The sequence below is a fragment of the Amphiprion ocellaris genome, chromosome 3 (genome assembly GCF_022539595.1).
Source record: "Amphiprion ocellaris isolate individual 3 ecotype Okinawa chromosome 3, ASM2253959v1, whole genome shotgun sequence".
NCBI lineage: Eukaryota > Metazoa > Chordata > Actinopteri > Pomacentridae > Amphiprion > Amphiprion ocellaris.
In genome coordinates this window covers 11,407,851-11,432,828 of record NC_072768.1, presented here as the reverse complement: position 1 = coordinate 11,432,828, position 24,978 = coordinate 11,407,851, and the positions used below count along the sequence as shown (strand labels likewise).

The window sequence follows — 24,978 nt, the reverse complement described above, 5'->3', positions numbered from 1 at the left end:
GAACAAAATACCTTCAAAATTAAAATTGTGTTACCTTAAATTGTGAAATCTGGACAAAGCTGTTCAGACATATTGTGTTCTATTAAATATAGATCACGATTATCAAGTGGATGTTTCACAGCAAGAAAACCAATTTGTCCTTTTTCATGCTCCACCAATCTATTGCAGCGGTCGGTGTTTTGGTGATCCTTTTCTAATTTTTAATCAGGATGTAAATAAGATAAACCAGGCATCAGCTCTACTGTTTGTTCAACTTAGCAACCTGAATGTGTTGCAGATCACTGGGGCATTACGCAGAGAGATAAGTGCTTGTTTACTGTTTGTTTTTCATATATGTACCTACAAAGGATTTCCTGGAAACCAGTCTTAGTTTTGAATAGATTTCCCCAGTAAAATAAAGAGGAAATAATGATTAGCATTTTTCAAATCCACAATGTGAAAATCATGCTATAATGTGGACCTAAATAGGAACTCATCAGAGTTTCCCAGTGATATTTACACTTCATGGATCATTTAGAAGCAACTGTCTTGCTATTTACTTTAAACTGTCGTCAGTTATGTTGATGTGGAGGGGCTTGTTTAGCGTTTAGAGCTCAGGAGCCTCTGAGCTGAGAGTTTTAAGAAATGATCTAGTTTGTTTTGGCCTGTAAGACAGAGCTGAGGGCTTCAATAACCTCCCTTCCCACTTGTCAGGATTTACAGTAGTGACACCAATTCCTGTTAAGTTTACAGTCACACTTTTGTTTCAGATAAAAAAAACAAAACATGTAAAGCTAACAGAGGCAATGCTGTGATATAATGTAATGTAACTTATGAGCCAAATGTGCTGTAGTCAGTGGTTAGAGCTGTAAATGTGATTTGAGAGATGAAGCAACTTATTTTGGTGGATTGTGGTAGAAAACTCATACATACTTAAAAATGAATGAATGAGGTAATCAGATGGTAAGATATGAATTCAATTTATTCTTGGATAAATTAGAGTTTATATAAATTATCCCTCAGGTGTATTTCTTTCCCCGACAAGTGTATTTCTCAGCCATGACTTTTACTACCACATCTAAACTGTCAAACTGAGGCAACTGAATTGACTGTGATCATAAAAGAAATGTTTGGGGTTCATGAACCAATGCATTTAATGTTGTGCTACAGAATCCGCTACTGGGTTGTTAATCTCTGCAATTTATTTTTAGGGTTTTCAAGACTTTGTAAATACTAACTGGACAAAAACAACCTGTGCTTTTCAAGATGATTGTTCTTTATCATCTTTACTCAGATGTTCTGACGTCTCACTGAGTTTTATGAGCCGTGGAATAACTGCGCTTTGAAGGAATCATGGATTTTTATGTGTGAGAGCAGACTGAATCTGACCCTACGCAAATAGAACAGACAGCTGCAATTATACCAAACCCTGAGTCATCAACCTGAAAGTAAAGTACAAACTGCACCGCAGTATATTTAACTGACCAGATCTCAAGGCAGTTGTTGTACTTAATCTGCAAAGCAGTGAATTAAAGACACTTTTAATCAGAAGCTATCCTGACATGGTTGGCTTTTACAGCAAAAAGCACTGTATATCACAGCCGATCAGGGCATAAGCAGTGAAATTTAATGTCAGATACAATGTTTTTTCCTCTTTTTATGAGAATAGTTTGTGCTACATTTTCTCATATTAGAACCACAATATTATAATCACTTTTTTCTATTAAAACTTATTATATCATGAGTATTTTATTCATTGAAACCTGAAAACATAAAAGGTTATAATCCACAAATCTAACAGCAGTTAGTGTAATTGTTATTCCTTACATCATCATGTTATTGATTCACAAGCTTGTGACAAAATATATTTTTAGATCATTTTCTTTCCAAATAGGAGAGTGTCTATGACTTCCTTAAAACATGGGTGGAGCACAACCAAGAGATGAAATCAGTTGTGATTAATCCACTGTGTATTCTCCCGCATTATCACATATGAGCCTTTTAAGGCCAACCACGGTTCACATCTTATCATCTCCAGTGATTTGGCAAATGGAAAACATTGTCAATATCACGTCTAATCAAATGTTGCTTCATGAGGTGCATTAAATCACTTTTGTTGTGTGACTGGGAAGCCTCCTCTGTGTACTTCCTGAAAGATCACAGCAGCACGTAACGTGTCTGTTAATTAATGATAAGATGTTTCATAGAGGGCAGAGTATGTTTTACCACACAGCATTTGACTGGTGGGTTTAGGAGGACGCACAATGAGTAAGCCATTAGCTCTGTTTTTCCTTAAAAAAAAAAGCTGTTTTGCAGTAGTGAACAGGTATTTTGGTGCACCATTTTTCACAAGATAAGAATTGAGAACTCTGTGGTCCTTTTTTAAGGTCACTTTATCTCAAAGAGCTGCAGTGTGTTTGGCATTGCTGGGTGTTCAAGTTAAAGCTGCTTTCCCACTGACTTGCTGCATAGAAGTAAACAATGATTCTGTTTTTCAGCGGAACAAAACGGTGTCCAGCTCAAAAATGTATCCCAGGGCAATGGAACAGGAAACGACAACCTGGCTTTTGATTTAGGGGTATGTATTGCATTTCTTTCCTTTTTTTTGAAGAAAATAATGCAACATGATTTTCTTTTTTTTTCTCGCTAAGATGCCTTTATTTTCTTAGGATGACATTACTACTGATTCTAGCAGCATCAAAACAGAGCCTAAAAGGACTAAAAGGGGTTTGGGAACATATTTAAGGTGTGTCTGTTGAAGTGATTGCTGCTTGTCAAACTAAAGTAATTATTGTTTTGTTTGTTGAAGTTTTTACAGCAAGTAAACAGCATTATGCCTCCGAGTGTTAATCCTCTTCATACAGAAAGCATACTGTAGTGCATGTGTAGAATTAACGTACAAACAACAGAAAATCTGTGCAGCTGTTTTCTGTGCAACTATAAACTTTAGGACGGAGATTTGATTTAATTTATTACAAAAGTAATCTTTGAGAAATGTAAATGACTTGAATACTAATCTATATATTTGCAGCAAAAACATTTTGTAATCATTGAAGGAATGAGATTGAAATGAGAATTTTGAATGATTTTTGAAATTGAAGTATATTTTATACCCCATTTGACTTTACTTCTGATTTGTTCTGTACTTCAGCCATGTTTCCACACCAATAAATGCCACAGAGAAATACATCAAGTCTCACTCAAGCACCTTCAAGTACATCGTCCTGGGCATACTCGGAGCAGGTAATAATGGAAGTCTGTTCATTCAGTAGTAGTTCATTCAATATCCTGCACACATTAAGGTTTTCTCACATTTTTCATGGACTATAACGAAACTGTTATATTCATCTCACCTCGACTTGACTTGATCTTGACTATTTTCTCTTCTGCAGGTTATGTGGCTTACTTTATCGCAGCCTGTGTGTTGGATTTCAAGAGGGCCACTGCTCTCGTTGTCCTAACCTGTTTGGCTGTTGCCGCACAAACGTTTGAACTTGTGAAGAAGTACCAGGGAAAGAGGATCAGTCGGTGTTTCAAACCCTTAGCCAGACGCTTTAAATCAAACTTGAGATGGCTAAAATGGTGAATGGATTTAATGTTTTCAGTTCGGATAATGAGCTTCTTATTGCGGAACGAGTTTGTGAGTGAAGATTTGTTGTGTCTTTGTTTTTTGCAGGGTTTTCATCTTAGTGGTTGTGGTCTTGCTTGTGGTGTGGCTCGTTTTAGACACAAGCAAGCGCCCCGAGCAGCTTATCTCCTTTGGAGGCGTGTGTGCGTTCGTCCTGCTTCTATTCCTCTTCTCAGCACACAGGACAGCGGTGAGTTTTGCATTGAGTCAACCACTGACTCTACTTGAGAATGAATAATCAGCGACATGACATCTGTTTCGAAACACGCTTTATTGCTCAAGTTATCTCCCATCTGTTTAGTTGAGACTTTGGATATCATTTGGCCTTGTGCCTCTATCATCTTAAAGTTTAGTTGAGGAGCTTCCTTGGAAAAACACAGAATTTTAAGGATACTCTCCGATGCACTGATTATCAAAGTACTTACCTTTTGAAAATCTTTTTTTAGATATCATGGAGGCCTGTGTTTTGGGGTCTTGGGTTGCAGTTCTGTATCGGCCTTTTCGTCATACGGACAGAGCCTGGTTTTATAGCTTTCGACTGGCTTGGAACACAAGTGCAGGTATTACATTTGGATGTTTTTCGCGTGAATGCAAAAAATTAATACAGTTTCTAAAAGGTGTATTCTACTAGAAATTAAAGGATTGCGCAGTTACAGTGAAAAGACAAAGCTGGTGTTTGCACCAATTGTACATCAGTGAATATTTAGGCCTCAGTGTGTTGAAGGAGCTGACAGTTCTGAACATAGACAACACAAATATTCAGCTAAAAAACTTTCACACAAAAATAGAAATTATTTGCACTTCATCAAAATCCATTCTTTTATAAGGACCGCTGATTGCAAATGTCATTTATTTATATAATATGATCCCAAAACATTCTTATTCAGTACACTCTTGGCTTGCATAACCCACATGCATGACACTTGTTATCTAAATGGGCACAATATTTTTTAACAGGCTGGATAATACATGCTTATCTTTAAAGCTACTTTATTATGCTGCTCACCCTTTGTCTTTGGTCATCTGAGCGTCAAGTCAGCACAGTGTGTGCACATACGTATGGTCCGTTAATCACCTTTTAATGTGTCGTTCAGCCTGCTGTCTCTACTAAGTACTAACTTTGGCTCCTACTGTAAAATGAATGATGTGTGTCGTAAATGTCATAAATTCATGCACTTAGGATATAAATAGTTATTTAAACTAATAAAATACTGCTTTCCTTTTCCATATAATCACAGACATTCCTTAACTACACTACAAGTGGCTCACACTTTGTTTTTGGAGATCTGATTCACAACATTTTTGCCTTTCAAGTAAGTGGATGAGCTTTTTAAAATTTCTTTAAAAAAAAAAAAAAAAAATACTCAAGCAACATTATAAATGATTCGCCTTGAATGCGGTTCAATTTAGTTTTCTTATTTCTTGTCAGGCTCTGCCCATTGTTATATTCTTCAGCAGCGTGATGTCGGTGCTTTACTATTTGGGGATAATGCAGTGGGTCATCTTGAAGGTAAAACGTGCTGTGCAGCATTTGGCTGTGTGTATACTGCTTACGCTTGCAGTGATATTCTGTGACCAAGAGCCATGTGTTTTTGTCCATGCAGATCTCATGGGCTATGCAGATAACGTTGGGAACCTCTGCCACTGAGACCTTGAGTGTGGCAGGCAGTATATTCATTGGACAGGTACTGTGGACAAGGCTTGGTGTCTTCTGCCAACATTTAGTTTGAATTTTTGTCATCATAAATAACTGCAGAAAACGCGTGTATTTAATGGGATGTTTTTTGTCCATTAGACGGAAGCGCCGCTGCTGATTCGCCCCTATTTGAAGGACATGACCAAATCTGAGATCCATGCTGTCATGACTGGAGGATTTGCCACAATTGCAGGCAGTGTCATGGGGGCGTTCATCTCATTTGGGGTGAGATGAAGCTATTCATGTCAGCACATAAACAACAACATATAGCACCAACATAATAGCGATATTAATTAAACCTCACTTATAAACTGTACCAGGAAGAAAGTGACATTTATGAAAACTGATAAAAGAGCTATAAAACTTACAAAATCAATTCATTATAAAATTGTAAATGAGTAACACTTTTATCATATGAGTGTAAAATGAAACAAAGTAAATCGTGCTGTGAGGACTTGGAGTACCTGCTGGTCTAATGAATGGTTAAAGGGCACACCACATACCGTAACAGTAACATCAGGTTCTGTGGTGATTTCCTGCTGGGGGTACTTTGTGTTTGTTTTTGTAGGTTGTTGTGAATGAGTGAGCAGATCACTTTGTATCTAAGAACATGAATTGTGAAGAGGCAGTCAGTTTGGTAGTAATTAAGTGACAGACACTGAGTGAAAAGCCTAATAGCAGCATGTACAGACACAAAAGAACTGTGCACAGGACTGAACAAATGCAAGAAATGTTATTTCTTAAATAACAGAACTCCACTATAGAAGCAAAGGTGGATTATATCCATCTAAACTGCGCCAGGGAACCCAACCCATGTTTTATCAATTGGGGCCAATAAAGTCTGACAGATAAAAAATGAACCAGTTTCTCAAGTATTTTCCTGAGAAGCAGTTACAGACATATGCAGTGCTTTGCCTCAGAAGAAGCAGGTTTGAAGTTCACTGGAAAACTTCAGGTGATTCATACTGTTCACAATTAGAAGGCTGAGAAGAAAACAAATCAACACTAACTGTATTCACACAGTAAAATGAACTAGTTGTTGGAGGGAAACGTTTGACTCTATCTCTTATCTCTGGTATTTTATCTGTGAAAAACGCTGAATGGGCGCAATGTTTAGATAATGAGAACTAATATTGCGATGCTCATCATTGCACAAAAGCTATCCGTACTTTGTGACATAGTTCAATCTAAGCTGTGTTTTAAACCCTAAAAGTAGCACTTGCAGTTTTATTATTTCACCATCTCCACAGCATTAAAATACCAAATACTGTATGTGAATGAAATGATCTTTCACTGTATTATACAGATCGATGCATCTGCCCTGATATCGGCCTCTGTGATGGCTGCCCCTTGTACGCTGGCCATCTCCAAGCTGTCGTACCCAGAGACAGAAAAGAGTAAATTCTCAAAGACGAGTGTCAAAGTGGCTGCTGGGTGTGTCTATCTTTTAATTTCCTTGCATAATGTTAATAATTTTGCTGTACTTCTGCAATTTAAATGTTTTCTTTTCTTTTTTAAAACTCTAGCGATGAAGGGAACATTTTGGAAGCTGTTAGCAGTGGAGCGTCGGCGTCGATAGGCCTCGTTGCAAACATTGCAGCCAGTCTGATATCCTTTCTTGCCATCCTTGCATTCATAAATTCAGCTTTAAGTTGGCTTGGAGGTATGGTGGGATATCCTGAAGTCACATTTAAGGTATGTATTGGCAAAAAAAGAGGACTACTTTGATATTTTAATACTTTAAAAGTTTTGTAGTTGTTCTTTATCTTGTGATTACTTATAGTGATATTTCACAATTCTGACAGAATTCTGACAAATATTTCACAGATTTTGCCTTCTAGACCCGTTAATGTAACCTCTCAGTGTAATTAAACATCCAAATAACCATACCTGTTTCTGCCTTCACAGTTAATTTGCTCCTACGTGTTTATGCCGGTGGCCTTTATGATGGGAATACCTTACGATGAGAGCTTCACTGTGGCTGAACTAATTGGCACAAAGCTCTTCCTCAATGAGTTTGTGGCTTATGAGGAATTATCTGCACTGAAGGCCAACAGACTCAATGGAGTTGATGAAATTATTGGAGGTGTCAGACAGTGGATATCTGTGAGTAAATGTTCTTAGCTGGACTATGAATATCGTCAGTAAGGATGTGCTATTAAGCATAAATGGGAAAGGGGATTGTTTCACACTGTGTGCACTTTAAATGATTTTCTTATTTCAGGTACGATCAGAAACGATCACCACCTATGCCCTTTGTGGGTTTGCCAATTTCAGCTCACTGGGTGTTGTGATTGGAGGCTTGTGTGAGTATTTCATCAAGTATTTGTCTTGTCTTGTTTAGAAAACTCTGCCAGACATAATTTCTGACTTCTGTTCTTTTCTCAAAGCCTCCATATGCCCATCAAGAAGAGGCGACATCTCGGCTTTGGTGTTGAGAGCCATGATCACTGGGACATGTGTGTCTCTTGTCAATGCTTGTATTGCAGGTAAATCTCAAGTTTTTGTTTTTAGTGCGTCTCTCGTGCATCTTGCAGTACAAATGACCTAAGTGATTCTCACTTTGTGTCTCAGGGATTCTCTTTGTTCCTTCGCCTGACTGCGTGGGGCTGTTCAAGGAATCAGTCTTCAATGCATCAGATGTAAAGATTCAAACTTGCTGCAACGACCTCTTTGACAGGTAAAAATTTTCACTTTCGTTTGGAATTTAGAGATCTGTTGGCTAAAATTTTCAGACAAAAACCTGCATTACAGGAGGTTACGAGATTTTTCTTTACGTGTACCCAGGCAGCTGGAGTAAGCCATTCCTGACAAAGTTTGTTAATATTTGAACTTAGTAGCCAAACACATTTCTACATTTAGCTCATTCAGATTATTCTCTTCTCAAATTCACGGATGCGCATCACCATGGCAACATCACTGACGAGTTGGTTAAAGAATCAAAAGCTCCAGCGTTAAAGGCGTAGAAGCAAGATGTCCCTTTTTCATAGTTTAAGTAAAACAAATAGGTGTGAGAAACTCCGGAAACTGCTGTTTCTCACGCCTGTTCCACTGCTGCACAAAAACTATCTGCTGCAACAAATAAAAGGAACCGCTGTTTTTGAAATCCTCTAATGTTACACTATCATCCTTAAAATGTGTTAGTTTAGGTTTCACAGGGACGCACGAATGCCTCGTTACTGGTTGGCCAGAATAGTGTTGTGTGGATCGGTCCATGCCACTTTGTTTTTTCTCGTTTACAAGCCAGGATCTTCTTTTTCAAAACAGAAAACTAGAAGACTTTAAGGAGATATTTAATAACAATAATACATTTTACTTGTATAGTGCTTTTCTAGGCGAAGGCAAATAATAAAAATAAAAGTAAACAAACAGAATAAAGAGCAGGTATAAAAGCATAAACATTAAAAGTGATCTTGAAGGGGTGAGAAATCTCTGTCCCCACGGGTTTACTGAATTTGACAAAAAGTGTATCTGATTAGAATGCCTTTCTCTACCTTGAAGTATTTCATTGTGAAATAGGACTACTTGTACTAACACGTACATATTTCTCTTGCAGTGCTGTAAACAACGGGACCTCTGTTATATTCGAAGGAGCATGGAGCACAGTAGTAAACGTCACAACGTTTTTCTCCAATTGTTGTCAGTGTTGTGATCTTTCTAATTTGGCAGTTTGTCACTAAAGAATAATAACAATAGGCCTCATGCAGGAACATCCTAACAAGTTCATCCCAAGCTTCTCTCACATTTTATGAAGCAGAACTTTATGTAAAAGTGTAAAATGGGCCACGTTTTTGTGAAGACATGCACATCTGAGCCCCAGAAACTACTATGCAAAGCTATTCGTTCCATTCCATTTGACAAATTTAGCAGGGTGAGAATCGGTAGCTGAGGATTCAAAACAATAAAATATTAATTCAGTGGTTTGACATAAAATTACACACTAAAAAATACATTTCATAAGCAGAGCAGATCATGATGAGAGGTGGTGAGGGAGGATGTGACAGCCATGAAGGTATTAGATGAGGTAATATTACAGCATGGTGTAACTGCTGTTCGGCAACAGAAAGCAGTAATGTACAAATAAAATAAAAAACCTCTCAGTGAATTTTATTTTCATTCATGTCAGTATTATATTTAAAATTCCTGCCGGTTAAGGCATTACGAGTGGCAGGATATCTATATATGAAGCATACTTTTTAGAACACACAAATTTCACTCAAACCAAACATGAAATTCCAAGTACAAGAAAACTGTTGATAGTCATAAATTCTGTTAAATCACCTTTTGGTGCTTCTTGCATGAGGCCCAGTGTCTGTTATACTGTAGTTCAATTACACGTCTCTCCATGTTTGTATACTTGTGTCACAGTTGATGTAAAAATGTAAAGCCACTACACATGTTTTACAGATGATTGTATTTTTCATGTATTATATTGTAAATTAATTTAAATGTTGGCTTTTATTTAAAGGCAGGGATTAAGAGGATTCACCTTAACAAATGTACCTCAAGAAATATTCAGGCATCAGCAGTATGATGAATGTAAATATTTCAAATAAAATCAAGAAAGTCAGTTGTTTTGCTGTGTTATTGCTAACTGTACGCAGTTTTTGAAAAAACAAAACAGGATTTGTCAATGAAAATCATGCTTAGACAGCTTTTACACATTTATTTAAAAAACAACAATCATCAGCTGACATGATGTGAAATACTAAAGAGAGCACACATTGTAAACACACATTTATCCTCTCGCTCAGTCATTCACACGCTCCCTCACCATTTACTATTTTTATTCACGCTACTTCAGATGTTTAGTCCTTTGACTTTATGTACACTTAAAAACAATACAACACTTGGGTTTACACCACACCTTGATGACTGTGTTTTACCATCATCATCTTATTTTTCTATTTCAATTATTTCAACTCCATTTCAAATATTGCCTTTGGGATTTTGTTTTTTTTCTACGAACAAGGTTTCATGCAGTTAATGAATTCCGAAGTGGCTAAAAACTCTAATTAATCATTAACCAAGAATCAATTGGAGAAATTCCTAAAGAGTTCTAGTCAGTTTGTTAATTGTAAAAGGGAACTGACCTCTGTTGGAATTTAACCACACATACTTGTGCAAACTCATGAAATAACGTAACAGATTTTATTCTAATCCTAATGTCCTTGCTGGTGTGTTCACTGCTGACCATCTGTCAAAACTATCACAAACTTATCTCTTTTTCAGGTAAAGCTGCTGAAAAAAATCCCACAGTGAGCCCTACTCTGATAAACAGACTAATGTAAATTCAGGGTCTGCTCTTTTGGTTATTTTCTTTGGTGTGTTTTTATACTAGAGTCCATAGGTCAGGTCCTGATTACTGCCTGGGACTCATTCAACAGCTTTCCTTGCTCCTGAGAACACACTTGAGCGTTTGTGAGCATGAACCCAGCATAGTTAAAGAGTTTACTGTAAGCCCCTTGCTGCTCATTGCTTTTGTTAGTTGAGTTCAAGAGAATACATTCTGAAACACTGTATAAGGACAGATTAAAGGCATAATAAATGGACACAAAGTACTCAAAAACTACTAGAAAGCAATGCCAAAAAAACAAAGTGCACACAAACATCTTCGACCTAAAAATGGCGCTGTTATTTCACAGCATGAGCTCAACTTTGCTGTGCAACGAAATGCTGACAAGGCAGAATCTAATGCTACCCATAAATATCATCTCTGAAATCAACTTGATGCCCTGCACACATACTGTACATCACAGATGACCATGCAGCATTTACTAATAATATATTACTAATAATACATACACGTATTCTGTGGTCACATACATTTTAAACGTCACATTCTGTCAAATTAAAACACTTAAATGTTGACATCTCTTTCCGATGTATCTGACAAACTCTTCTTGGAGAGTCATTTGTCCACTTATAGAGCTGATAAGACTCTGAGGCAAGTGTTTTAGTAGCACTATGTCAATTCTAATCTCATTCTTTCAGAGTAAAAAAAAAAAAAAAAAAAAAACAACAAAAAAAAAAAAAAACACTGACTCTTGCTGTTCGGCACCTGTGAGCTATAAGGTCAAACACCCTGCGCCTATCACTCCACACATCCCCATAAACCTTTAAACTATACTGGTGTAACAAGTTAACTGTCTGCCTGGAGGACAGATGTCTCATAGTAGGCAACAGAAATTCACAGTAGTTTTTTCTTACAAATCAGGTCAATAAACGGCTCTTTTCCTCTACTCTTGCTGCCGTTGAAGAAACAGGTAATCCAAAACCATTAGAAGCAATAAAATATTGCTTGAAACTAAAGAAGTCTTTTTTCCTACCTCATTTCAAGAACATCAAGAGTTTCTGCAGGCTTTGGTTTGTCACCTGATTTATTGTCCTCTGTCTCCTGAACTTTCCTAGTCACCTTTGGGCTAGGATTAGCCTTTCTAGACATCTGAGGGCTGTGTCCTTTTCGCTGTAGCTGTGGGCTGCTAGAGCCCAGCTTCCGGTTGAGCAGGGGGCTTCTGGAGCCCTTGACCTTGGTGGGCTGTTGCAGACTATCCATAGTCTTGACCGGGCGCAGGCCAAGAAGTCCACAGTAGTAGTTGCATTGATGTTGTGCGAGGAACTGTTCGATTACTTCAGGAGAGCCACACTCGGTTAATCCTTGGTATCTGAAATACAGGACATTTTACTTATTTTACTACAGCTCTTGTAGCAGCACACAAACAATAACACTTGCATGTAGTGACTGAGATACAAACCCTTTTGACTTGGTCACAACTCGAACATTTGTAATCTTTGATTCCACACCTACAAAAAAAAAACCAAAATCAACACAGAAAATGTTTAATATTTATGATCCCACCTTACAGATGCACTAAATGATGGCTTTCTTGATAATCTTGTATGTAAGGCTTACCCTCCAGCTGAGTGACCAGCAGATTCCCATGCGTCCACTGATGGATCCAGTGTTGGAAGGCACTGCATTTCTGCTCGAGCTCAGAAACGTTTTGTGAAATCAACTTGCCTTTAGGATCCATCACAGAATACTTAAGGAAGACACCTGTAAGATCAGTTTCCACTGTGGCATACGGCACAGAGTTTGCAGGTCTGTACATCAGATATCGAGGAATCACTCTGTGGGTGACATAAATTAATAGTGGGATTATCAAAAGCAGCGTTTTCTATTTTAATAGGAATCAATCATGAGAGTTGCTGTATAACAGATGTGGTGCTTACTCTAGTACAGAGCCAAAGTTCTCAATAACTCTCGCCTCAGCTGCAAAGATTTTACAGTATTCTCGAATCATGTTTTGGACTTTGCATTCCTGTCAAAACAAAGATTTTAATAAAGCAGAATGATGCACTGCAGCTATAATCAATGGGAATGTATTAAGAGCAATTTACCAAAGATTCTTAGACAATAAATCCATACTCACTTGCTTAGTAATTTCTAGATTTCTCTCTGCAAGGTTACTCTCCTGTTTGGTCCCATAGGCGATGGGGTTTTGAACTTTGATGATGCAAGTGCTTCCGGATTCAAAGACAGGATCGAGGCCGTAAATGACCTTCACCCTGCTGGCTTTGTGAGCGTAGCCCTCTCCCATGTGCACCGTCTCAGTCATGATGCGACCAAAGTACTTGTCACCCCAGTTGCCGCAGTCGGCCAGGCCTCTGGTGAACAGCAGCGGGGTCATCTCTATCTCCTCTCCAACTAAAGCAACAGCAGAAATAGGGTTACTATGAGCAATGATGTACAGAAAGTGTAAAAATGCTAATGTGAAGGAGAAAAGTACCTTCCAAATCATCTTTAAGTAGTATTTCAGACAGAACTGTCAGAGAGAAAACACATAAAGAGTCATTCAATTTTAAAACAACTGATGAAGAAAATGCAGATTTCATACTTTTTCATACATGCTGTATCTTACTGTCTACGCTGAGCAGGAAGTCAGTAGTGTCAGTCCCATATTCATTTTTGATCGTACAGCCATAAACTCCACAGTCTTGGCTGGATGCCAAAACAATAGCCAGTGCTACTTGGCTTTCATCTCCTCCACTTGGGGACAAAAACATAAAAAAAAACACATAATCAAGAACACATCAGGTTGAGAGGTTCGTCAGACTTGCACCTAATTTCTAAGATTCCCCAACAACCCACAAGGTGTCACTGTCAGACAGATGGTCAGACTGTGTGGCAGCAGTGTGCTGACACATTAACCATTAGCACATTTATAGACTTTTAATGCACCCTGGAGATGGGAAAATATTGTGTCGGGTTACAGTTTCTGTGTCTAGCCAGAGATTCACCTCTCTGTGTCACAGCTGTGGGGTTCACAGTCACATGAGCTGGACATCTCTGGAGTGAGAATATGAGAATGACAGAAGACCAGGGGTTGCACTCTGAGGCCCAAATAAATCCTGCCCATCCTTGCAGTGCATTATTGTTCATATTTGGAACCACTTTTACTGGTCATTTTGGCTGGAAATCCTCAGAATAATAGCAATGGAGAAGGCGGAAAGTAATTCTGTCATTACCTATAACAAAGTGAACATGTCATATTGTGGTTACAGGTGGTGTTGACAACAAACTGCCCGGCAATGAGAGGACTTACCTTCGCTTCACCTCCAGTATTTCCTCCTCATCTCTGTACCACTTAATGGTGGAGTCACTGAGCACGTTGAAAAACTGGCACCACAGCTTCAGGTGTCCTGAGGCGTCTGGGAATGGCTCTCCCCTGATCTTACGGATAACCTGAGGTGCTGGTGGTGCGTGAGAGAGGAAGGGAGCAATGTAAACATATAGCATACTGGAGAGTAGAGACCTTCTGATGTTTCCTCTTCCTCAAGTGCCAGTGTACTGTATTTCACATGACCTTATGTATTGTGTATTGCGAAAATCAAGTCAAATATGTCACCGTAGACTGCCCTTTACCAACTAACCTCTAAATGAATATATAATATTAGTTAATATTGATACTGTAAGTTCTACATAAAATTTGTTGTGCTTCAAGATATATTTTTCCCACTTATTCACACATCATAATACTTTTACAAGATATAAATACAAATTGAAAGATTGATTCTTTACCTTTCAGTGGGTCTATCTTCTTTTCAGCTGGTTTCTCCTCTTGCTTGTTGCCAGCTGGCTCTTCTGTTGGAGCCTGTTCCACGACCTTTGGCACCTCCAAAGTGGCCTTTCTGCGACTCAGCAGCGGGGAGCGTCTCTCCATTGGTGGGGTGTTTTGTCCTGTGGAGGCCTGTAGTAATGCTGCCCTGCGAGCCTGGCTGGGTGACATGTAGGGGCTCTCCTTCTTGCCTTGAGTATCTAACGTACCAAACACTGCTATCTCTACATCGTCTTTATTTTTTGGGAAGAAGATCTTGCGTCGAGCTCCAGAGGCCAGCTCTTCAGGTGTGGCCGACCGTATGAGTGTCAGACTGTCTCTGCGTTTCATCCTGGGACTGCTTTCACAGGAGAGGGATGATGTTGGCGTCGAGCCTCCGCTGAGGTCTTCCTCGGTCTTGTCACTTACACGAGCAGCTGTCCCAGAATCGTTGTCTGACTCTGGAGCAGCTTTGGACATAAATTTGCGAAGACTGGCTGGACTCAGTGATGGATATGCTGGGGGTTTGGAGCTGAGTCTCTCAACAGAAAATCTATTTTTTTGGAGGTCTTCAACAGAATTTTCTGTCTTGGCATCTTTTATGGATTTTGGCTTCAAGATTTCCAAGTTGTCCTCTGTTGTTTTACTCAATGAGGGCATACTGTCACCAACTTTTGGTATTAGAGCTTCATATAACACAGTGGAAGTGTTCTCTTTTATGCTCTTTTCCTCCAGGTCTTGTCTTCTAATTTGAGTTTTTTCAGGCTTCGTGGTCATATTATTGTCACCATCATGCTTTGTTCCCCTTTGCGTGCCAGCTAAAGTTTCTGTTTCTGTTGACTCGCTATGAGAGGGCAGACTGGGTTCAGGATCACTTTCATGACAAGTAACAGAGATTGGTGGCACCACAAACAAAGGTACCTTTGGAATTTCAAAAGCTGGCTGTGCATGCGAATCATGAGTGTTTACAAAAGCACCGTCCTCCTTTTCATCAGTACATGAAACACTTATAACAGGAATTGATGCATAGTCCATCTGAGGGACCTGTTCGCTGCTTTTCCCACGCAGCTGCTGCCGTTCAAGCGTGTCGGTCTCGTCATAGAATTGAGCAACTTCCTTGACTTTCTCTGTAGGTGAGAGATGGTAATTATTCTGCATACCTTCCTGTGTGGGCAGCGAACCTGGAGAATCAGCCAGGCTCTGGTCTTGGATTATTATCTTTGACTCATGAGTTACATCATGGTCTTGCAAATTACTTGTCTCTGGCTTGTTTAGTGCCAAAATAGTTAGCGGCAGAGTGCACCCTTTGAGCTCAGGCTCCATTATTTCAATTTTTGGCACTATGAGAGGTTCCTTTGGCCTCAAATCTGGCACAGGTGGTTTAATATCTGTGATGTCTTCAACAGTAGATATTTGGATTGGTGGGATACTCTCTGAGGGCCAACCATGCTGTCTCTCCCTGCTGTCTTGACATGCAATATTACTGTGTTCCTCCAAAATATTAGCGTTACTTCCATTGTCTTGTTTTACTGAAAGGATCTTCATTTCATCCAACTTTTTTTCCTTCATTAGAGTTCTCTTTTCTGTCTCTGCTTCAAACTGTAAACTCTTATTCCTCACGTCATTGCTCTCACCCTCTAGAATTGCTTGTTGCTGTGTTTTTAGACTATTAAACAAATTGCTCTCTAAATCTTTCTCCACTGCAGAACTCAGTACTTTGTTCAATCCACACCTCTCCTCACTGCTTCTAACATCTGAGCTTGAACTCTGTACAGCATTGACACTTTCTGTGATTTCCTCTGCGTTAGAAGGTGTGCATTCATGCTGCATTTGTAGGTCACCCTTCTCTAAACTCTTCGGGACTCCAGTGGGCGGAAATCCTACATTCATTTCCTGAATCAGTGAGGCACACTTGGTCTCTTCATTTACACGATCTCTCTCTGCACTGCGTGCCACCACAGCAGAAAGAGGCGAAAACACCTGATCTGGTGTTATAGATTCACATGGTTCTATTCTGTCTTCCAGCGAAGATGTTGTTATTTCAGTAATCTCAGATCTGTTTATATCCAAACATGGGTGATTATTTGATTTCACTTCATCTTTCTCTTCCTCAAGCAACTTATTAAAAGAAGAGGCCTCCTCTGTTTTTGGATCACCATCCCTGTCCATCTTATCAACACTTAGTTTCTCCTCCTGGAAAGGTTCAGTGGGTGCCTCTCCAAGCTTGTGGCTACGTCTTGCTGAGATAACGCTGTGGGGGGGAGTCCAACTATCTTCCAAACTAGCGAGGGTGGATGTGGGGGGGCATTCTTCATCAGAAGGGGCTTGAGTCTGTGGCAAGACAGATGTATCTTCCCTTGGTGAAGACTCATTTCTTGCACCCTCCTGATTAGACTGTGCTGAAGCTGCCAAGCATTCTGGGTCTTGCTGGTGAATGGGAACCTCTCTGATAACGGAGACAACCTCAGAATCTTTCTTTTCAGCCTGATTGAAAGTAAACAAATAAAGCATTTTAGAACTTCACAACATTTGCAGCTACAGCAATGTTTGTCTTTCACACTCAACTCTGAACATGCTTCATGTTGTTGGTTCTGATTCCTACAGGTGAAAAATATTTTTACCAGTTTGATTTATTAGTGACAAAGACACTGTATACCCTAGTGAAAAAGACATTCAGCACCACGTTGAGAAGTTTAATGTATTTTGAAGAATATTATTACAGTGAAAAAGCAGTGACCTATAACAGTGTGACACATTTAGACTGAGATCAGTTTTTCTGCAGTGAATCAACAGAAGCATGACCACTGATAGATTCACTTGATATTGAAAAGCACTCTTATGCTGCTGACAATGACAACTTGAGTAAATCAGTTACCAAAGCCAGTAGGTTATTAGTCCATTAGAAGGTAAACACTTAAAAAATATGAGGAACGACTACAGTAAGCCGATATATTCTTCTGGTTTACGGCCTGTCAGCTTATTTCAGGAACTTTTTTTTACCTCCTGCCACGTGCAAGTAAGGTGAAACCAAGTGTTTACACATATGACGGTACAATAAAATGCACGTGCTTGAATAAAAAAGTTTTATCCTGTTTAGTTAGAATTTCCTAAATAACTCCTTACCTGAACGACCATTTTGTATTCACTTTTATTTCTCTGGTTTAACTATTTTAACTATTTAACAATTTCATTATTGGTCAGATGAGCAATACCAGTCCAAAAAGAAAAAGAAAACAAACAAACAAATTAACCAGCGACTTTGAAAGTGCTTGTGAGCTAGGCCTCTACCGCTTACATACACACAGGGGAATTCCCACATGGCTAACATAGGTGTGCTGTTTACATAGAATACTTGTGGGCTCTGAATGAATGAAAGCTTGTCTGTTTGCAATCGACCAGCCACAACATGCATGACACACATCAATCCGTTGCACACATTTTAGTCATTGAAGTGTTGGGTTACATAAACTGTAACTGACATAACTTGATTTTGATAGGCAAAAATCTTAGTCATAATATTAATAAAAAATATGAATTCAATCTGAGAATGCATGAGACTATAGAGAAGATTTGCAGGTCAAGAAACATCTAGAAATGTGGTTGGGTTGGGCTCCTGTTTTTGCTGTTCTGATCAAAAATTATTAAGCAGAAGAGTAATGGAGTCACGTGTCACCTCGTGACAGCATGTTTAGGCAGCAGTGACTACTAAGAAAAAAAAGAAGTTGCTGCTTTCGATGGAAGGGAACTGCATGGTGTCACATTCAGTCTAAAAATGAAGCTCTGGCCACTGCCACCCCCCTGTGTGTAAATCACACTCATGTGAGAAAACATTGTTCAGATCAATGGCTCGACTTCCCCTAGCTACGAATCTATAAAAGCAGTACATTGTCCCATAACCAGAGTGAAAGCCCAGTTGTAGTTCCACATTATGGACATATAATCGCTATGCAGGTGGATGTTTAAACATAGTTACTTCAGTTCCCTTTTCCACATGTCACTGTGCATCACTTTAACTGGATGGTAAAAGGTAGAAATGCAAAACAAAAACAACCAGATGCTCAAAGTTTATCTGGATAAATGATATGATCTTAACTGCAATAATAAAAACCTAACTTTTAATGATATCTTGAGTAGTCTGATAATAAACACACTTTATAAAATTATGATTCTATGCAACTTTATCTCCATATTATGTATTATTATCTTGGTAATTTCTGATAAATACAGCTAAAATATCTAACAAGTTTAGAATGAAAAAGTGTTATGTTTATCACTATTTATGTGAATATCAACTTAATCTGGTTAGCTGCTAAATCTCTTTAAAGACAGTCTCAGATAAAGTCTAAGAATTGTGCAGTTTTTTGTCAAAATGTTGTATCTCTTTGTTTGCCTCATTGTCTAAAATCTGTTCAAAATAATTGATGTAAGGCGGCGTAATACCAAAAAAGAGTTTCAGAATGATAACTTTATAGGAAGCATGAAACAAATCAAAACTGAAAAACAAAGAGTAAGACAGCCACATAACTAAATCAGCATAACCTCAAATGAAGCAGTCATTCGACAGACATTAAACAATTCTCCAAGGTGAGATGACGGCAGTACTGCCTTCCTCTCTCGTCTCTAGATGAGGAAGAGGTCTATTTTGAGAAATAGGGGGGTAGTGAGGAATGTGTCCAGTCCTTTCATGCTGAGACCTGCCGCAGCATTCACTCTACTACCGCTTGTCCAGGCCACATAGCCCTCTGTCATGCAAAGCCCTGTTTGTAACATGAGAACCACTTCTGACATTCAGTTTCATCATGATCTCTGACGCACTGGTGTCTCGCCTATCTCAGCCAACATCTGAGATATTCTGGATTCTCTAATACAGTGTGCAGTGTAGACACACAACATCCCCCACCCCCACATTTGTTTAGTGCAAGTTGTCTCAAGGTTCCCTCTGTCTCCCACTCTGTCTCGTTTGGCTTGTCACTCCTGAGTAATATCAGTGCAGTAAAACCATAGTCCCACACGGCCAGGCTGACTCACTACACCAGTCGCTCATCATTGATATTGTACTGTATGTTTTAAAGGGATTGGATTTTTTGATGGTTCCACTATCTCACACAAATATAACATTTAACCATGATTTGTTATATGTTTCTTATCTACCACTTTTATAACCAGCATCGTTTGAAGTCTGAACCATGTAATCTTGAACAGTTTAGGCTTTGGAACTTAAGTAGCACATATTGTGCTCTATCCTGTCACACAAATGCAATGTATATGCAGTGGTGAAGTGGCAGCTAGCAGCAGTGCAAGACCATCGCACTTACCTCAGTGAGAGCTTGAAGCCCAGTCAATGACATTTCTTCAACGACATCGCTGTTCTCTGGTACCACAGTCACCTCCATGGCCTCCACAGCATCATCAGCCTCTGTCACACTCTGCTCTGTGGACTCCTTTACACTCTCAGGTGGCAATTTATGAGCTGGTGGCAGGTCTATGTGTAAAACACTGTCTACATCCTTAAATTTATGTGGTTCGACTGACACTGACTGTTGTCCTACATCCTCAGTGTCTGAAGGCTCCTTAGGTTTATCTATTTCCATCGACACAACTTCCTCTGTGGGAGAACTGCATACCTCTTGATTATGTTCCATTTGCAGCTGAAATGATGGCGGCATTTCTGGTTGAAGCGGCAACACTGAGTCATGTGAGTGGTCAAACTCTCTTTCTTCACTCTCAAAGTGATCATGAGAGTCCTTCTTATTCTTACCAAAGAAGAAGTCTTTGACTGTGTGGAGCATAGAGGAGATGGAAGCCTGGATGTTGTGGTGGTCGTGATCCTTTTGACCCTTGCTATGATGTTTGACTTCTGAACCATGTTTGCCATGGGTTGCTGTATGCAACACCTCCAACTGCCTTTGCCTTTCTTTCTCTCTTTCTGTAGCTGATTCCTCTTCTCTTCTTTTCTCTTTCTCAAACTCTTCCTGTAATGCTTTTCCCTGCTCCTCTGCTTTTGTACATATCTTCTCTTGATCACTCTCTTTCTCTTTATTGGCACTTACAATTGCTGTATCCATCTCTTTAGGTTTCTCCACTCTAGACGAGTTCTGTTTCTCCTCAGCAGCCTGGGACTGGAGAGTCTCTGCCAAAAATTGTGCCAAGCTGATTCCTCCATCGTAACAGTTTTCACCTCCATTCCCCATGACGTGGCTTCGACTACTATTGCTGCTACTGCTGCTGTTAACCCCAGCATCTACACCATTTGACATCTTTATTCTCTTTTTGGCGAAGATTTCCTTTTCATCCTGCAGACCACTGTCCATGGGAGCTGTGACTTCTGAGTTAATGCCATTAGGCTCTGCAGCAGCTCCCAGTTCCTCCACAGCCGGAGAGTCTTTGACCACTGCCCTCTCCTTTGGTGGTGGAACAGATCGTTTCCTTGGAGGAGGTTCTGGGCTACTCTGCGGTTTCTCTTTCTTAAGGTTTTCTTTATCCTCCTTGTTGGTCGACTCCTCCAGGTCTTTTTTCTTCTTCTCTGCTTTTTGCTTCAGCTTAGCAAAGAACCGCTGGTGGATCTGGTACTCACTCATCGTGCCAACCTCCAAAACTCCAGAGCAGGAGACAATGCCTTTACTATTACTGGCTGAGACCTGATAGATGGCTGCATCATCCAATGTGCAGCTGTAAACAGAAACACACATTATTCTCATATTATAGGTATCCTAGTTCTTAATTCTTGACTTTATTTGACTACCAGTGTTAAATAAACAAATATCTACTTTTTTGAATGGATGTAATATAAGATTATTACAAGTGTGGCTTACATACTTGTAAATATGAAGCGTGTGGGTTTTTCCATTTCGGCGAATTTCATATTTTGGGAGTCCACAGTACCGGTCCATTTCCATATCATCTTTGTACCATTTGAGTTCTGGAGCTGGGGTACCTATAGACATAGATATACTATATTAAACTCATTATAAATAAACAAATGCCCCTTGTTCCACAAAGTGCTAATTATGTATATTTATTGCAAATATAATTTGTGCGTAAATACTCTCTTCCACACAAAGCTAGTTGTAAACATATGCAGTAAACAAGCCACAGTATAGCGGCTTTGGCCTGAATGTGTTTTTGGCTGTTGCATCATGTTTATGATGTGTCACGATGGAACAGCTGCTGCTGTTGGATGGTCCCACCCATGCAATCTGCTTGCAGTTAAAAACATGACTTTCTGAAAAACCAGCTGGTGTCTGTCGCACTTTAGGAGCAATTAAGGAAGAATAACACAGTTCATTTTGTGGCTTCAAAAGTGAAATCCTTCCTTTGTTTTCAGATTAGCCACATCTTGTCTCTTTACATCAAAATCAATCTGAAACGTTCCGGTTACGCCAACAAACAACAAGGCAGAGACCCGACAGTGAGCGAGGCCTACCTGATACCACACATGTGAATTTCACATTACAGTTTTCTGACACTGCCTTTGATTTCAAGGTGGTGTCAAAAGACGGCTGTATGTCCTCAGTCAGCTGAGCCATGACGCTGCACAACGTGCTCCTGGAGAGAAACACTCATGCATTAGAGAGACAATTTCTTGCTTCAAATAGCAAACAGTTACAATTCATTTCAGTGACGTCTTCACCTCTGTGCAGGACATTCCAATTACTTACTTAAATGAGAGGAAAAGATGTTAATGTAAGTTTATGGTAGTGACGAGAATGTGACAGAGTGACACAGAAACTTGTGAGATGTCAAGCAAAACAAAGAAGTCAATCCAGCACTGAAACTGAAAGATGACTAAAACCATTGGACAAACTAGACATTTACATTACTGTTAAAACTTGTGTTGTTTTCATTCTCGGGGTAAACCAGTTTCTTTGGTTAACATGTTAGTTGGGAGGAGTGTTTTGAAATAGAGATTACCTCGTTGGTCTGTAGTGAGAATACCTTGAATAGCTATTCAGAAAGGAGGCAAATGAAGAAACGTCACTAATTAATTAAGATCTACATATATGGAACCCATCTGAATAAAATTGTTTCACACCTGTCCTCCTCTTGAACAAAAAGAGCATTTTTTAATAGTTTGTATATTGCAAAAATACATGTATTGTTTATATGATAAATATGATTTTTGATTCACAGTGTGTGTGGTTAACTATACACTAAAAACTGATAGCTTGACTACCATCATTATTTATTTTTCCAGCTACATTAATTTCAATTTAGAGAGAAATTTTCCATATGCTTCATGTTTGTCTTACTTTAACCTGCCTGACCCAGATGTGTCTTCTTGACCACCATGCAATATAAATCTAGTTCCTTGAAAATATGAATGCGCTTCACAAGAAACAGAAATTTCCATGCTCTGCAAAAACATAGATCATGGATGAGACTGTCTACCTGTTTTCAGGCCTAATGTTGGAGAGGTAAGTATTGCGGCTTTCTGAACGGCCATTGGAAGAGCTCTTGTCCTCTTCACTGAAGCTGCTCGTCCTCCCATTGCCAGAAAAAGAGCGAGTCATTGGCCTTCTGGAAGTCATTGTCCACGTCCTCAATTCACCAAAAGTGTTAAATCCGAGATAAATGTATCACCCACAGTACAAGGCTGCTCCTTGTTCACAGCCACCGCTTGTCAAAGATCAAGGCTCCTAGTTAATGGTGGTATCCATGTAAAAGCTCCTGGAGAAGAAAAAAGAAACACTTCAGAATAATAACACAATCTGCTGGAAGTTAGATGAAGAAAGTACAAGATACAGTCTGGTTATTTTCTCCTACAAAACTTAAACACACAGTTCCGACTCAATGCTTGTCCTATCTGACCAAGCTAAGTACTTGCATTGGAGCAAGTTATAAATAGGGTGAGCTATCAGGTTGTGGAAGGGCTCTTAGTGGTCAAACACAACCCTAAGATATGTTATTTGCTTGTATGTGTTAAGAATACAATTGAGGTGAGTGTTAGTCATGACAAAAGTTAGTAAATTTTCCAACTCACCATGAAGATGTTGTCAGGGTTGTTTTGGAGCCAGAGTGTGTGAAGAAAATCTCTGTAACCGCCTATCATAGACATGCATGTGTTGCCAGCAGGGCCCTATTTATAGCAGGCCCACAAATAGGTGCAGGAGCACATCAGATTTTCCGAAACTAGACTTTAGACTTCACAAATAAATCTAAAAACTAAAAAGAGTTTAAGGCAAAACCTACCCATTTAAACCAGAGCACACTGATTGAAATATTATCTCAAATTTCATCAGTGGTCATGATGACACATAAAAATCTCATGGCTTTGTTTTGATCCAACTCAACAAGTTGAAGAAACGGTTTCGCATCTTGGTGAGACACTGTAGCAGACTAAATGTGGACTTATAAAACATGTCTGTGGAATATGGTTCATGATGTAGCTGATGACAAGCAATGGTTTATGTCCTATGCTGTGCTCAAGCGTTGCTAAAGGACGGCCCATCTCATTTTGTGTTGCAACACATGGTCAAATCATGGCCACCCATTTGCTGCCGACATTTCACATTTGACAAAAACAGGGTTAGAAAATCTATATTTTGATTGAGAGATGAAGACATATTTTAGAATACTGGTTTGTTAGATAAATTCTTCTTTAAATATGTCTTGAGTTGTGTTGAAAAGACATTAAATTTGTTTCTGGGTTTGAAATTCCTTTGTACCATAAATCTTATTATTTTGTAGTTCCATTTCTAGAACTGTTTTGTGGTTCCACTGCAACTAACTATTTTGTCTTGAACACAAGATTTTTAAGGAGAGATTGTACGCTTTCCTGGTTAAATAAAGGCAAATAGAAGATAGCTTTCACAAACAAACAAACAAACAAACAAACAAACAAACAAACAAACAAACTTATTTGAACCTAATGCTTTTTTGTAAAAATGGTACATATCAATATGGCTCCAGTATAAGAGGGAGGAATATAGACAGTAGATATCTTATTATATATTTTAATATACACAAAATGGAATAGTTTAGAATAAACATCAATAAACATATTGTATGTAGTTATTTTATTTAAAAGCTGATAAATGGTCAAAAGAGATAATTATCTCCTAAAATATATGTGAACATAATAGACTGAATATTCCTAATTGACCTGTCACTCAGCCAATGTAATGTGCTAAAATGCAGTTACTTTTTTGAACATTATACATACATGGATAAAAAAGCAACTGGATATATGTTAGATAATGTTGGGCAAATTTTAAAGTTTAACTTATCTGTGTAAATTAGAGGACCTGTATGGTTTTACTTCTTAAATATATCACTGATAAATCCAGCATACGGCTTCTCTATCTCCGGTATGTTCAGTTTTAGAGGCAATGTTTACTTTGTCTCCAAACTGTGACCTCAGCCTGTGATTGTATTGCACCTGATTAGAGGCCAGATTGCTCATTACCGTAATGTCAGGAAAAGCGATTTTACTTGCATCTCCTTTAACCACTTTGCATGATTTATTATCGACCTAACTGCCACAAACTTGACTCTTGGGAGTTTTTAAAATATAAGATATAACGTCATTTTATGATTTACAGAACATGTAGAGAGCCAAAGATTTTATTTCGCTATTT

The 24,978-nt window shown here is 38.9% G+C and overlaps 2 protein-coding genes across 4 annotated transcripts; one reads left to right on the top strand and one right to left on the bottom strand.

Annotated features, from left to right (window-relative positions):
* Positions 1–2,169: 2,169 nt before the first annotated feature.
* Positions 2,170–9,873, top strand: slc28a1 (solute carrier family 28 member 1). Its single transcript, XM_023287797.3, has 18 exons — positions 2,170–2,247; positions 2,478–2,557; positions 2,649–2,725; positions 3,131–3,222; positions 3,372–3,561; positions 3,656–3,797; positions 4,054–4,167; positions 4,846–4,920; positions 5,037–5,117; positions 5,212–5,292; positions 5,403–5,528; positions 6,610–6,737; positions 6,830–6,998; positions 7,212–7,409; positions 7,528–7,609; positions 7,694–7,792; positions 7,878–7,983; positions 8,860–9,873. Exons 1-18 carry the CDS (start codon positions 2,244–2,246, stop codon positions 8,981–8,983), a joined length of 1,968 nt encoding a protein of 655 aa, XP_023143565.2. The 5' UTR covers positions 2,170–2,243; the 3' UTR covers positions 8,984–9,873.
* A 70-nt stretch (positions 9,874–9,943) lies between these two features.
* alpk3a (alpha-kinase 3a) lies at positions 9,944–24,054 on the bottom strand. 3 transcript variants are annotated; one of them, XM_035956062.2, is made up of 15 exons: positions 23,382–24,054; positions 22,790–23,068; positions 22,313–22,345; positions 21,825–21,946; positions 21,218–21,335; positions 19,717–21,070; positions 14,386–16,885; positions 13,910–14,057; positions 13,226–13,353; positions 13,094–13,129; positions 12,737–13,011; positions 12,537–12,625; positions 12,217–12,434; positions 12,059–12,107; positions 9,944–11,968 (listed from the first exon to the last, which is right to left on the bottom strand). In XM_035956062.2, exons 2-15 carry the CDS (start codon positions 22,927–22,929, stop codon positions 11,629–11,631), a joined length of 5,550 nt encoding a protein of 1,849 aa, XP_035811955.2. In that variant the 5' UTR covers positions 22,930–23,068; positions 23,382–24,054; the 3' UTR covers positions 9,944–11,628. The 3 variants fall into 3 exon arrangements, with proteins under 3 accessions (XP_035811955.2, XP_035811956.2, XP_054864993.1); XM_035956063.2 differs by lacking the exon at positions 22,313–22,345 and having other exon boundaries at positions 23,382–24,019; XM_055009018.1 differs by lacking the exon at positions 23,382–24,054 and having other exon boundaries at positions 22,790–23,307.
* Positions 24,055–24,978: the final 924 nt, after the last annotated feature.

Coding starts and splice junctions, on each gene's coding strand:
- slc28a1 (XM_023287797.3), top strand. Junction 3,798..4,053: donor TCTCAGCACACAGGACAGCG/GTGAGTTTTGCA, acceptor ATCTTTTTTTAG/ATATCATGGAGGCCTGTGTT. Junction 5,529..6,609: donor GGGCGTTCATCTCATTTGGG/GTGAGATGAAGC, acceptor TGTATTATACAG/ATCGATGCATCTGCCCTGAT.
- alpk3a (XM_035956062.2), bottom strand. CDS start 22,929: ATGACTTCCAGAAGGCCAATGACTCGCTCTTTTTCTGGCAATGGGAGG. Junction 13,130..13,225: donor CTTCCTGCTCAGCGTAGACA/GTAAGATACAGC, acceptor TCTCTCTGACAG/TTCTGTCTGAAATACTACTT. Junction 12,108..12,216: donor GCTGGTCACTCAGCTGGAGG/GTAAGCCTTACA, acceptor TTTTTTTTGTAG/GTGTGGAATCAAAGATTACA.